Source organism: Papaver somniferum, chromosome 2 (assembly GCF_003573695.1).
Source record: "Papaver somniferum cultivar HN1 chromosome 2, ASM357369v1, whole genome shotgun sequence".
Lineage (NCBI taxonomy): Eukaryota > Viridiplantae > Streptophyta > Magnoliopsida > Ranunculales > Papaveraceae > Papaver > Papaver somniferum.
In genome coordinates this window covers 110,583,290-110,598,020 of record NC_039359.1, presented here as the reverse complement: position 1 = coordinate 110,598,020, position 14,731 = coordinate 110,583,290, and the positions used below count along the sequence as shown (strand labels likewise).

Sequence of the window (14,731 nt, the reverse complement as noted above, 5' to 3'; positions counted from 1 at the left end):
TTTTAGTTTGCAGCAGATAATAATGCAATTTAATGGTGGCATGAACCACCAACTTATCTCCTAGCCTCTTTGGCTTATGACATACATTTTGCTACCTAGTGTTTACTTTCTAAAAATAGTTGAGTGTTGAATATAATGCCTGCAAAACTCGTACATCAAGCTATTCTTTAACTTAAATAAACTTTTGGCAATCAGGTATAAAAGTTACAGTAAATTACAAGAACATCATAAGTGCTGCAAGCGGGTTTATGATTACAAAAGAAAATGCGAGCAATACATTAATATAATGGGCAAATTAAGAAAGTAACCAGTTTCCAAACCCCTATTTAATAAACCGGCCAGTTTTTTTAGGCGTTATATAAAATGACCTTTCTGTTACTTTTAACACCGGGGTCCACCAAATTGGTCAAAGGTGTTGATTAAGTCGGTTGTTCATGCTAAAATGTCCATCATATCCTTACAAAACCGTAAAGGTAAAAGAACCAACCAAACGTTGCTTCTTCTTCGTTAACACGATCTGCTCTTGCCTTTACCACCAAAAAACAATTAGCTTACCAGTGAGAAAAAAATCTTCAAGGATAACAGTACTTAAGGTTGTTGTTCGATTAGTTTAAAAGGTTAGTCTCTTCTTTTCTCTTTTATATAGTTCTTAACTGTTCATATCTGAAATTGTTGCGTTGAAATTTTTTCAAAACTTTTTGTGAAAATTAGGGTTTGTTCTTCAACAAAAATGGATTTTTTTCTTGCAAAATCTAAACCGATGTCAATTTGGTTGATAGACTTACTATCAACACATCCCGTTTTACAAACCCATTTAAAAGAAATTGAAAACATTAAGTACCAAATACTTTTCCTTGATTTGGGCAATTTTTCTTTGTGAACAGAACTTATTGGAACTGATTTATGATGTTTGACGAAGGGAATCGAGATGGTTTCTGATTCGAATGTGCTAAGGAAATATTGGTACGAAACAGTAGAAGAATGGGTTGTTTTTGGATTGGAAATGTTAGGTTTTGAGTTTTGTTACAGAATAATGGGATTTGAAGTTTGAGAAATCGGTGAAGGAATTGGGTTATTGCGGCTGAATTATAGTGAAGATTGATGAATTTTTTCAGTGATTTATTTGAGAACGACGTTTCAGTTTTTTTTTTGGGGTTTGATTTTGTTAACTTGGCATCATAACAGAGATTGTATTTGTTCTTCATGTCGATTTTGTATTGAATTTTGGGGGAACTAATTAGAGATTATCAGTTGATAAATCAATTTATTTTCGTATGGGTTAATTTTTGTTATTTGGTTGACTAGGGTTCTTGAAGTTGATTATTGGGGTTCAATTTGGGGAAGAACATGTTACAGTGGAAGATGAACAGGTTTTGGTATTGTGTAACTAGGTCCGACCTAGTGAGTTGAGAGGGGTATAAATGTCATTTTCTAAGTAAGATAACAAAATGTAGGCAGTGAACTACCGTTACCTGTTTTTTTGGAAAAAACGGGATGGAAATGTCAAACTCGGCCAGTTTGTATAATGATTTGAATAAACGGTCGCTTTCTTAAATATACTTGAAAAAGTTGGTCACTTTATTAAAAAGCCCTAATATAATCTACCAAAATTGGTGCAAGGGAGGAAGTGTTAACACTTATAATCTTCTTTGATTGTGATAGATTATGAGAATTACTCAACTTCTTTGATGATTCTCTTTTTGCGCTGTGACTGTATTGGCATACTTCCTGGGGCACTGTGAGCTCTTCTCCTATCATCTTTCTTCTTAGCTGCATTAGTTATTGTGAGCCTTAGACTGCGTGCCTTGTGTATTGCTTTAGGCAAGTGTCTATGCCTGCAAAAAAAAAACAACAAAGCATTCGTTCAAAGAGGCCAAGTGAGTATAGTCGCAATTCTAAGAAAAACAAATTGAAACTCGTCTTTTACAGCACAATGGGATAACATACCTATTAATGCGCTTAATCTCAGGAAGGTTTCCGTATCTTTTCTTCAGAGCCTCATTATATTCGTGCTTTTTACGCTCCCTAGATACGATCTGCATTAGAAAGATTGTGCATGTTAAATGATTAGATGTTAAGCGAGTTATTAACCGTTAGAATTCAGAGGGAGCACAAGATTGCATGTAAAAAACGGTAAGGTGTAGTAAGGTGTAGCATAGAAATGCTTCATTTATACTTGTAGGTTTAAAGGAGATAGGATACAATATTAAAGAGTTCTCAGCAAAGCTAGAGCTAAAGTTCCTATCTGATGCAACATTTTTATGCATGGAGATACAAGGAAAATTACCGTTCTAGAGCTAAAGTTCCCATCTGATGCAACATTTTTATGCATGGTATACAAGGAAAATTATGATTCTTTTAGAGAGGAATCCTTTATGAGGTTTTAATATTTAGGTTACTCATGGCATGTATGTAATATAAATGCGAATAATCATGGGAAGAGATCCTAACCACTCCCAATTGTTCTGATGCTTTAGCTTTCCATAACCGCAGATTAGTATCATCACTCCCAGAAACGACATAAGTGGCGTCGCAGGTGAATTTCACACAAAATACCCTACATAGGAGACACAAAGGTGGGTTCATAAGATATATGAGTGATATATTAGTACTAGGTATAGGAGTGAGATAAAGCTTTAAACCAGACAAACCTTTGCATCCTCTTAGTGTGGTAGATTTCCCGGCCATGGCCACCATTATATGGGAAGATTCTTATCTGAAATAAGATCATCTGTCAGCATATGAACACCTTCACATAGTGAAATTAGTATTATGATTTCAGTAGAAAACTCACAGTTCTATCATAAGAGCCAGTAACAAACTCCCGACCAGTAGGTGAGTAATCAATGTCCATCCTAAAATTAACCAAGCGTAAGTGCAAAAACATCCTTCAGTAAATGGCCAGGGAAAAAACTACTTTCTAGTACGAGAAAGTCTTATTATAAACATGGAGAGTCTACAACTTACACTGCGGAAACATGATCCTTGTGCACATTCTTGGCCTCCTCCAGTTTTCTAGCATCATAACTGTAGCAATTGCAATCCTCATTTGCCTTCGCCAATTTAAATAAAAAAAAGTAGTGAGAATGATTATAATTTTGAGAAACAGTGCAATGGAACAAAAGTGGACCATCCGAGACAACTAAACAATAAACACTGATCACATGGCTGGTAGCCTGACTGGTGTAAAACTGGTTCAAGATGAGCAGGGTAGGCTATACCAATGGGTCCAGCAGTAAGAGAATTACTTACAGGATTGAACTTGCAGTTTGTTTCTTGACCTTAAGAAGCCCTTTCATTGGCTTATTCAGTGACTTCACAAAGTATTACCAAAGCAGGATGCAAAGATACATTCAATGAACAAAAACTAACAATTTGTTTAATGTTGTATAGGCCTAGATTTGTGTGCTTACAGCTGTGAAGTTCATCGGCTCCATTGGGTTCCAGCAGAGAGCATTAGTCTTTGTCTGTCAGAAAAACAAATTCATGTCAGCATCTCTCAGTATAAACATCAGAAAGTAACACATAATATAAGTTGAGATGATCCCATGGGTAGTAAAAGGATGGACGTGGAAGATAATTCAATTAGTTAGATGGAAAAGCTACATGAGAATAATATAAAACAATTCTAACATCACACTTAGCAAGAAATACCTTCATGATCAGCTTCCTCACTGGAGTTGACAACCGCAAGTCATATAAGGTAATGCTGCGATCACTGAAAACCCCCCAAAAAAAGGAAAACAACCAACATGAGCATCTCTTCTTCTTTTTTTCCCACAATGTGACACTAAACGAAGTAATGACTTTAAAAACGTTTTCGCATATTGAAGCTCGCTTTTTTGAGCTTCAGTAAAAAAAAAAAAACGTTTCAATGCGTGCGCTTCAGTATTAGGTCCTATATTTGAAGAAAAAAGGGTAGTTGGACTTTAAAATTAAGCCCTCCACTTCTCGATCCCAGCCCGGTGACCAACCAGGGACTTTAGTGACTCGAGCGTATGCAAGAGGCTCAAAGAGACTCGACTGCCATTTCCTACTTTGTTTTGAAGTCAAAAGTAGTATAAAAAATACTACTCCCTCCGTCCCACTATTAATTGACCTATTTATTTTTAGATTTTGTCCCAATAATAGTTGATTTTATATCATTTGATACTCATGTTTATATTCGTTGTGTAGGTGTTTTAAAATGCTTTTCAATGATATAAAATTTACGAATATCCGTGGTATAGTTTGAGAGATACATCATTTCTAAATTGTACTACTAGGTCAATTAATAGTGGGACGGAGGGAATATGAACTATGATAACTCTTAACTAGCCAATTGTCAAGAACCTACATACATTTTTTCTTCTGTACTACCACTTCTCTTCCTCTTCCTCTTCTTCTTCTGTTCTACTCTTCTGTAATGGCTATCCAGCCTAATATTTATGTAATTTGGTTTTGTGTCAGGAAATTTCATATAAATTTATAAGTAAATTATTTATTAATATATTTTGTGAGGCATGCTTCGATAACGCTTCAAAGCAGCGCTCTGGCCTTCGCTAGGAGAGCGTACCGCTTTACGCGTTCGCTTTTTTAAACATTGCAAATGGGCACAAAAATCAGCCTATGTTAAAATTTAGCAAGCTCAAAGCTAAAACAGCGGTATATATGTTAACATTCCCAGAATCATCTAAATCATATACCAAAACCAAAATAGCATTTACATAATGTCAGTTATAGCTATCAAATATAGATACACTGTGACACAATTCAAATTACACAATGATTAAATCTAATCATAATTTCAGTGTCCATTATAAATAAGATAGCCAAGGTTTTAAAAAGCGAAAGCGTAAAGCGATATACTATTCTAATAAAGCGAAGCTTTTAAACGCAATTGAAGCGTAGCTTCACAAAATATATATATAGATAAATACTTACTATAACCTGGGTCTTTCTCTCTGGATTTCTCAGCTAGGGTAAGCTGACTAGCCATTACAGGACCAGAAGAATAGAAGTGTAGAAGAAAAAGAAGTTGTAGAACAGAAGAAGAAACGTTTGGAGTCTCTGGACAGTGGGCTTGTTGAGAGTTAATAATAGTTTTTAGGTTTTCTTTTATATTGACAAGTTTTAAAACAAACATAGGAAATGTTAAGACTTATTTTTGGGCTTTAAAGCCCATTATTTCTCCCAAATATAAGACCTAATACTGAGACGCACATTTTGAAGCGTTTTCAAACTGAAGCCCTTCAAAACGTTTTTTGAAACCATAAAGATAGCCTTAAATCATCCGTTGTTACATACCTGCTAGATGTGGCTAAAATATTTGGTTCACCAGGATTAAATCGAAGAGATATAACAGTATCCTTCCCCCACTCGAAACTCCTTATTGGCTCTGACCTGTTTCACAAGATGTACTATGTCATATAAGTTATAACGCAGGTTGGCATATGTAAATTACTTGTATCAGAAAGCGTGCAAAACCTATTGTGATCCCATATATCAACTTGAGCACCAGCTGTTGCAAATTGATCACCATCCCACTGGTGATCAACCGCCCTGAAACAAACACCAAAGTAATAGGCGATTAAATGAAGTTTGGAATCTATCAATAGTTATAGTACTAAGTTTGATTTCTCTCTTATAAAAGCTGCAAGTTAAAATAAAATTCATACCAGAAAGCATTCTTCCATACATAAACGGCCAGCGGCTGAAAAGTAACAAAATATCTATATCAGTAAAACAAAATTCACATATACTTCCACACATATTGCAAGTTTACAGCAGTGCTTACCTCAGTAGTACCATCGGATAATTCATCCATATTCATAACACTTGAGTCTGGAACATTCCAAAGCCTCACCCTGGAAATGGTAAAAGGGTAAAAAGAGATTTCCTATATATATACACGACTTCCAGACTAGAACCAGACAATATTCTAAAATGATTGATTTCGGAACTTACGTGCAATCAGTTCCACAAGATACAAGAACACGTCCATCAGTAGAAGCTGACAAACCCTGGACAGCACCCTGATGTCCAGGGAACTGGCAAATTGTCCGTCTGCATTTGAGATATTTAGACAACTTAGAGATCAACTAAAATGTGATTGGGTTTGGGTGCTTTTTATCCCTATCTAGCTCAAAAGAACAATCTTATGCCATACCAACTTAATAACCACAATGCTTCTCATTTCTTGAGACCTGAATCAAAATTTACATTCGCACAACCAAATAAAGAGTAAGATGATATTAAGATATCAAACATACCTGGAGGCAAGATCCCAAAGGCGAATATCTGTCAAATAAGAGATACATATAAGAATGATTTTACTTGATCAAAAGCTACAGAGTGCACAAATTACTTAAAACTATAAACTGAGTTAAAGACTACGAGACTATTCAATACCTCCATCCATGGAGCCCGAAAAAATTCCTTTTAGGTGATTAGGGTTCTTTGCCATACATGAGACAGCGTCGATATGCCCATCCATAGCTCCAATGAAAGGTCTGGCAAATATCTAATTGCCAAACAACATTAAGTAATTTAACATAAACAACAATCAATTTACCATGAGATCAGTAGGGAAACAATCTATTCATTTCAGGAGCTTTACCTTGTCCAATTTGACAGCATTTACAGCCCGTTGATATTCAACAGCTCTTTCTAGTGGTCTCAAAACCGGATTGAAGTTATGGAAAACTCGCTAGTTTGATGCAAAAACAAATAATTAATACCTTTATCAAAAACAAAGGTGGAAATTTTTGCAAGAGATAAATATTCTAGGGTATGATTGAACCTGAAGATCCTGACTGCGTTCGCGAGTAAAATCCTCTTCAGCACGAGATATGCACTTGACTTTCATTTTTCTCCGTTGGATTGCTGCTGCAGTTTGTTTCTGAAGATAATCAAAATCAAACAGAAGAGACGGTGCAGAACCCTAAAACCTCTAGTATAAACCTCCAGGAGGTGTTAGAAGAGAGAGAGAGAGAGAGTTCTAAACTTTTTTGGTTCCGACTCTAAGCAGTTTTCTGACCTAACTGTCCGACGTTACTAAATAGAAGCAGAACCAAATTTTAAAACCGGTTCAATTATTGGATGCCTGAAATAATGGGCCAAGGGCAATGCTTATGGGAGTTCCCTAATTATTTGGTATTTGCACAGCAGTTTTCCCCTCTAAGTAAATTGTGCCATCGAAGGCTCGATGTACGTTAGTTGGGATTGCATTTTTGTCCATCTCAAATACATGGCACAGTTTGGATAATTTGGCCTATGTAAGGAGTGGTGAAGATCTGTCCTTAGCAGAGATAAATCCAGGGTTGTGGTTTGCTTTCAAAACTCTTGTGTTTGTGTTACTACACCTTCCGCCAAATTGTCCTCCATTATTACCTAATTTCAGGAATCAGAGAAAAAAAAGAAAACTGAAACCTTTCACTTCTTCTCGCAGAATTCCCAATTCCAATCTCGATTTCATTAGAAGTTAGATTGCTCATGTGAATCATCTCTTCGTCTCTGTAAGTTTTTATCTCTGATTTGCGTACCCCAATTTCGTTTGTTCAATGTGTTTCTGAAAATTTATTGAAATTTAATCGTTTTTGATGAAAAACGATCGGTGTTGACTGTTTGATTGCACTTAATCAATGTCGAATTTGGTGTCGACTTTTTTCCTTGAATTAGTTTATGACTTTCGGTTTATGATTTATGTCTGTAAGCCATTGGAACTTCACCTTTGTCTTCGATAAAACTATGATAATCTCAATACCATTTGAAACCGTACTAGAACAGTCACAATATGTAAAGATGGACAAAGTCACCAAGAAAATAAGTGTTACTCCTAGGATGGAATACTTACTTGGTCATCAACTGGAGAGAAAATATTTGAAAGCAACAACTTTAAAAACAAACTGAAAGAAATACTAATGATGATTCATCCCTGCTTCAAACAGGTGATCATCAAGTCTGGAAATTTTAATCTATTTTTTTGGTTGCCATTATTGACATAAATTTGTTGAAGCATTATGACTATGAAGCTTAAGGTTTTGTCGTATATTTCTAATTTTATGGTTTTGTTTACTTTGGTTTCTGACATTGTTAGGTTTTGAACTCTATTATAACTATATCGGGCTCTGTAGGATGATGACATCCACAAATTAGGGTGAGTTAATCCACTTAATTTGTAATTGACTTCTATGGTAGTTAATCCATTGTGTGAGGCAGTGAGCAGTGGTAACAAATTAGCAATTTTAAAACTTAGATGGAGTTATGAATTTGTGTATTTTTAATGAAACCAAGGAAAAAATTTGGTGCCCAATGAATACACATATGTTTGTTTCTCATTAGAAAAACTATCACGGCAAGATATATATACTGCGTTTTTCCATATGTTTGTGTATTCGACAGCACCGAAGTAGTAATTTTTTCCATTTCGGTACCTCTTAATAATAGAAGATGATGTGTTGTAGACTTGCAGGTGGGTCGAAGGTGACACCCTTAATTTACACTTCCAAGATTACAAATCAAAGTCGATTTTGTCATAAGGAATGTTATAAGATTTAAATGCTTCCGGTTCAAATCCAGGTTTGTTTGTAGGTTGTGCGTTTTTCTCATTGAATCATTGGTATAGTGTGTGGTGTTATCAGAGCATTTATCACTAACTTGAAAGATGAATCTTGGGTTGTTATTATCTTGAAAACACACAATAAAAGCAAAAAAAAAAATGATTGACAACTTTTTTTTGCCTGAAATTGTTCTCATGCTCCAACACTGGAAAAAAGGGCTTAAACCCTAGCAACTAAAACTTCGGAAGAACTTATCAACATTTCATTTTTCGTTAGTATTGAAATCATTATTGAAATTTGAATTTGCAATGAATCAAGGAGGTAGTAATTATTCCTCTTTTGTGTTTCCTTTCTTTGAATTTCAAGTAGATTGAATTGATTTGGAAGATTGGATTATCAATGTCGTAATATTTTCCATATGCATCTATCGTTTGCAGGTGCATGCATGGCAGACACTTCTATGGAGGGACCTGCTAAGGATGGAAGAAATGCAAAGTAAAAGAAATGGAGGAAGCTGCTAAGGACGGAATAAATTTGCTGAATAAATCAAATTGCTGAAGGTAATTTGTCAGCTCCATATTAGTTTTGTTGTACGCTAAATTAGTGTTCATTATTCATGTATAAAGTGGTCATTTCTATATTAAAAAGTGCAATTCATTCTTAATGAAAGAAAAAAATCTTCGAAACAAGATTGAGAAACTCGAACAAGAGCCATGTTAGTAGTTATATGGATTGGGTTATATATCTACTTAGCTTAGACATTTAAAAATCATTACTTATGAAATGACAGTATAAGTTCCACAGGAAAAGCTTGAAAATGTTGTTTTCATCTGCACATTCGCTTATTTGATTATCCACCAGTTTGACACTAAGCTAATCAAATAGCTTTCCGTCTTGATATGTTTGTTCTCGGAAATTGTAGGAAGCCGACATCGTGAATCTTCTATGGAATGAGTTTTATATTCATCGGGAACTGGTGGAAATTATTTGATTAAATCCTCTAAAGATGGAGAGCTCTCATTTTCTTCATTATAATATTGCTCATTCGCCCGTTCATATGATTGGTGGACGTGCGAATAGTAATTGTGATCACCATATTGGTATGAACCATAACCCTCATAAGGGATTCGACCTGGTGGTTCAGGGGTGGTTCAGGAGTAACTACAGGAAGTATCCTTGCAAGGATACATTTACCATTGGGGAGGTGAAGTAAACTATCAGGTTTCTCCTCTTGAAAAAGAAGTCTGTAAAATGCTCAAAACCTTTGCATTTTTGGTGTTTTTAGAGCTGGAATTTTGGCAACCGAGAATATGACTACCGAGAAAAACTGGTAGTTATGACGTATGATTCAATTTTCTCTAGAGGAACCCTATTAAAAATAAAAGATAACCGAGGATGGGTGCTTGATCCTGTTTGTATTGCTCGGATTATTGGACTTCCAAGTTGGGTACTTATTATTTGTTTGCATTTTATGATTTTATTCTTTTGCGATATCTCTTCATTTTATAATATACACATTTCATTGTTTTGTTTTGATTTATGAAATCCATGTGCTTGATTTGAGTGAACATTTTTTAAAGCTTTTCCTTTTCTTTGATTTACGTAAGCTATTTTTCAAAAGAAATTTCCCCTTGATTCATGTAAGTCAGTCTTTAAATTTGCTTTATATGCGCTTATTATAGGATACACGCCATCATGTTATTCAATAAACTAATAATGTTCTTCAAATTTTTGGCTATTTGAGTTTTCAACACAGTGTGAATCAAGGGACACTTATACAAATCTATATTGATCGAGGGTCTTTGGTTGTAGCTTCTGATCATTATGCTTATTCGCCTATTGATGATTGATTCCTTCCAGCAAGTAAAACCAGGTCGACTCAAATCGTCTTACTCAACATCTAGCATCGATAGGTAAAATAGGCCCATTCAACAGGTTCTGCTAAAATCCAATCTAATTTATGTTTACCTATATCGCAGTCACGCAATTGATGGGCAACCATTCATGCAATTCAACAAATGCATCAAAGCTTCGCTGCAGTACATGCTTGTAAGGTTTTAGTAGCTGTAGAATATGTGTATTGACAGTACAGAAATATACAATTAGTTTTTGGTGTAGGTTCTCACTGAAAGCGAGCTCCATATAAACCAGAAGAGGTGCATATGTTAAGCGGAAGTAGAAATTTGTGGCATTAATGTTTCTATATCAATCATAATTCATCAGTATTTGGAGCAGGTTAATAAAAGAAGGCAGCTGCTGGGAGTGTGACTTTGAAAAACAAGCTCAGTATATTTGATGGTGGACCCTTGCGAAAAGACAGTTATTAGTGATAAGGGTGAAATGTATTTTGTCATAAAACAGAAATCCGGCAAATTGTTCTGTCATGAAAGATGCCTACGATTAGACCATTAGATTGAAGAGGGTATTCAGCTAATTGTAAAAAAATAAACACTAAACACTAGGGCGATATTTATATTATACGTACTTTGGGGGGTCGAATAATATTGTACTGTTATATCCTAAATCTTAAAGACAACACAAGACAACACAACTCTGAAAATCTCAGCCAGAACAGGTGATCTGGATGATGTAAATTTTCACCAAATACTGATATTATGCTTACTGGAAGAGGAACTCACATACGGTATCCAGAATGAATACATGGAATGTGAGAGTTGTTTAAATGTTTTTACAGATTTTCCAGAGATAATTTCCCCGATTTAAATCTTTAGTGCTCTATAAGTCGGTGTATGTAATATCCTATGCAACAAAACCTATCTTGCTATAATAAAAAAAAAGGTCGACTTTCGACCGTCGCCCATTTTGGTGAAGCTTTTTGTGGTATTACCCGTATACCCTCAAATATCAATTACATACTTTATACAACAGTTCTATAGAAAGGATATTTCGGTAAGATGCATACACCGAGGTTCTGATATCGAACTCCCGTAAACGCAATTCCGCTACCCCTTTTTCTATTCAGTCACTCTTCTTCGTTTTTTCTCCATTCACTCACTCTTCTTCGATTTTTCTCGGAACAGAAACCAAACCAACGGATGGGGAATTTTCGCTTCCTTACTGTTCTTTGTTTCCTCTCCAATATCTGAATATGTGTTTTGATTTTCAATCTATTATGAACAAAAACGGCGCAAAACAAAGACTTAGAGCCTGTTTGGTATAGTTTTTAAAAACAGTTTTCTTTTTTAAAAAACAGAGAAAACAAAAAACAGGTGAAAACGCGTTTGGTAGGGACATTTTCAGAAAATGTTTTCTATTTGTTTTCTGTTTCTGAAAACAAAAAAGTGAAAACAACAAATTATTGTTTTTTGTGTTTTCTCTTTTTTTTTTCTTGGTTCTTTTTTTTGTATTCAAAACAAAGTAAGAGATCGGGGGAATGACTGTAAGTGAGTCATGGATAATATCACTATCTCTTAGACGAATCTTTACATTTGATACGATTTAGTTGATTTTCCTTGTTTTAAAAAATAGTTTACCAAACAATTTTTAGAAAATTAAAAAAAGGAAAAAAAGAGTATGTTTTTAAAACAGTGGAAAATTATTTTTGGAAACTGTTTTTGAAAACTGTACCAAACAGGCTCTTAGGGTTTCTGATTTTTAATTTTCAATTTTTCGTCTCTCACAGTTAGGGATTTTTGATTCATCCATATATAAAAATGGTGGATTCCGATGAAGAAGATGACTCCAACAAACTTGGGCGAACCCTCTCAAGTAAGTATCATAATTCATTATGGTTTCTCTTTCATTTTCGGTCGTGTTTTTTTTTTTTTTTTTTTTTTTTTTTTGCCAATTTCCAAAATTAAGGATAATATGCGTTTTCTTCCATGGATAATCTCCTCATAAGTTATAACACCCATTTAAGAAAGGTTAGAGACCGAAATTACAGAACCTGGAATTTCAGTGGCACACCATCTTTGGCAGTAGTCACTTTCACATCAAGTTTGTGAATAACGAATCAATTGTAAAGTGTTTTAGTTTATATCTAAAGCTGAAATACCCTTGATTAGTTTGTTAGGAGTAACCCCAAGTTTGTGAATCTCACCACTTCATAATTGTCAGGTCCTTTCAAGTTTGTGAATCTGAGTTACAATTGCTAGAATAATTTTTTTAAGGAATTTGAGTTATGATGTTTGAAGCAGTACTCCACGGTGTTTTCTAGGGTACCGGACGTTAGAAATGCAGACATAAAGTAATGAAGTTGAACTAAAAAAATGCTAGACTGTAAGATGGGTAACGTAGGAATGATGATTCATGAATTCGATTAAAAATTCATTACTTGTGTAATATTGACTTGAACTGTTTCATTCCTAACGTATCTTTCAATTCGTGCTACATTGAAAACATAACTTCTAAGCCGTGAATGATTATACTCTAGTAGTGAGACATGATCATATGATCATAGTGTTAAGGAATTAGGATACGAAGTATAACGCTTATATTTTGAACTTTGTATATATGACATCGACATAATCGTATGAATGCTATTGTGATTATGTATATGGGTAAAAGTGAAGATTTCATCCTAGGAAACAATGTTTACATTTGTTTAAAGGAGGTACATTCATGAACTTGTTTTATGAATCGAAAGGGAAATCGCTAGGCTTATTGGTATTGTTATTCATTGCATATCTTTGGATTACCAATGTGTGAGTTAGTAGAACCGATCATAATTTATTATGTATCTTGGTATCACTAATCACGGTGTCTGACTTATGATTTGGCATGACTTTTATTAGTGTAACCAATCTTAAGTAACAACCTGAGATGGTATGATCGATATTTGTAATTGGTGTGGCCGATCCTAGTAATTGGTGTGACCTATCACAAAAGAGTTTGTAATCAATCCTTGTAATTGGTGTAACCGGTCCTAGTAATTGGTGTAACCGATCCTAGTTACTTGTGTAACCGATCACAAGTAATACCGTGAGTATATGGTAATCGGTCCTGGTAATTAATTAATGTAACCGATCCTGGTAACTGATATAACCGGCCTCAGTAACCATATTGAGGTAGAACCGATCCTTGTGTTTGGTAAAACCATAAACCCATGATAGTGAATTTATATTTGATCAATCGCATAGTTTTCTTGGAATACATATGAACCAATTATAACTTGTTTGGAAATGTGGTGTAATCAGTTCCAAGATTGTAAATATGAAGGAGGATTTGCAAAGAAAAGATGTCAACATACTTTGTACACGAACAATAACTCTTATCTTTTATTGTTCAAATTTATTCCTTAATTACTCAAGGAGATCCCGGACCGAAATGAATTAAGAATATTTTAATTAAGGTTATTAGTTTTATATGCTTTAATTACCAGCAATCAAATGCATATATCTAGAAAATAAAAATTGGTGATGTGCATTTACCAATTGGAGATTTTCTTGAGAGATTTCAGAAATATTGGACAAAGCATTTCCAGGAATTATGAAAACCGATTTCGAGCATTTATTGCATATCTTGTGAGAATATTCGGTTTTGGAAATTCCTTGGTGTCCAAACATCCTTGGTCTATAAATACCCAAGTTTGCACTTATAGAAAATTATCCTAAGAGACAGGCAAACTTCATCTTTTTGTTGTTTCTGGTGGAGCCGTCTATCCGAAGAGGAAAGTACCCTAATTAGGCGAAATCTCTTACGACCGCTCGTTTAAAGACTTTTGTGGGATCAAGAAGCTCTAAGAGTACCGTTGGTGGGAAACTAGATAGTTGCAGTTTATTTTAGTTTTCGATTGATTTGATTTACTAACGGTTGTTGAACTTTGATTGCACCTAGTTTGTTTATTCTTAAGAATCTTCTCTTATGATATAAGATTCACTCAAACTAGATCGAAGTGTTGACGGGATCTTTAGAACTGTTTGTAGATCTAAAGACGTCTTGTGATAATCCATTTTTAACATACTCTTATTCTGTGTGTGATTGATCACAAGAGATTCAAGTGGCGTTGTGCAGGTGTTTATTGCAGATTAAATAAGATTTGAAGACAAAGAAGATTTCTTATTTGGTTTCTATATTTTGGGTGTGCACAAACCTTGATCGGCTTGGATCCAACTATAATTAGATTTATTCGATTGCTTAGTTGTGTAAGATCGGCATCATCTTATAGTTTTTTGTTGGAATCTATATTGATTGATTGCAAATCTAAACTATGCCTACTTCGGTAGTTGTTG

General features: G+C 34.7%; 1 protein-coding gene across 1 annotated transcript; it reads right to left on the bottom strand.

Moving 5' to 3' along the window:
* Positions 1-1,529: 1,529 nt before the first annotated feature.
* LOC113348792 (DDB1- and CUL4-associated factor 13-like) lies at positions 1,530-7,012 on the bottom strand. The gene is made up of 17 exons (XM_026592662.1): positions 6,782-7,012; positions 6,599-6,688; positions 6,391-6,502; positions 6,252-6,279; positions 5,947-6,045; positions 5,777-5,846; positions 5,658-5,692; positions 5,467-5,541; positions 5,287-5,382; positions 3,655-3,718; positions 3,414-3,467; positions 2,968-3,053; positions 2,795-2,855; positions 2,652-2,716; positions 2,452-2,557; positions 1,948-2,036; positions 1,530-1,835 (listed from the first exon to the last, which is right to left on the bottom strand). The coding sequence occupies exons 1-17, from the start codon at positions 6,845-6,847 to the stop codon at positions 1,673-1,675; spliced, it is 1,359 nt and encodes a 452-aa protein (XP_026448447.1). The 5' UTR covers positions 6,848-7,012; the 3' UTR covers positions 1,530-1,672.
* Positions 7,013-14,731: the final 7,719 nt, after the last annotated feature.

Excerpts from the sequence above, each read along its gene's own strand:
- LOC113348792 (XM_026592662.1), bottom strand. The coding sequence starts at position 6,847 with ATGAAAGTCAAGTGCATATCTCGTGCTGAAGAGGATTTTACTCGCGAA. Across the intron at positions 6,689-6,781 it reads AACGCAGTCAGGATCTTCAG|CGAGTTTTCCATAACTTCAA; the intron begins GTTCAATCATAC and ends GCATCAAACTAG. Across the intron at positions 2,717-2,794 it reads CTGGCTCTTATGATAGAACT|ATAAGAATCTTCCCATATAA; the intron begins GTGAGTTTTCTA and ends ATCTTATTTCAG.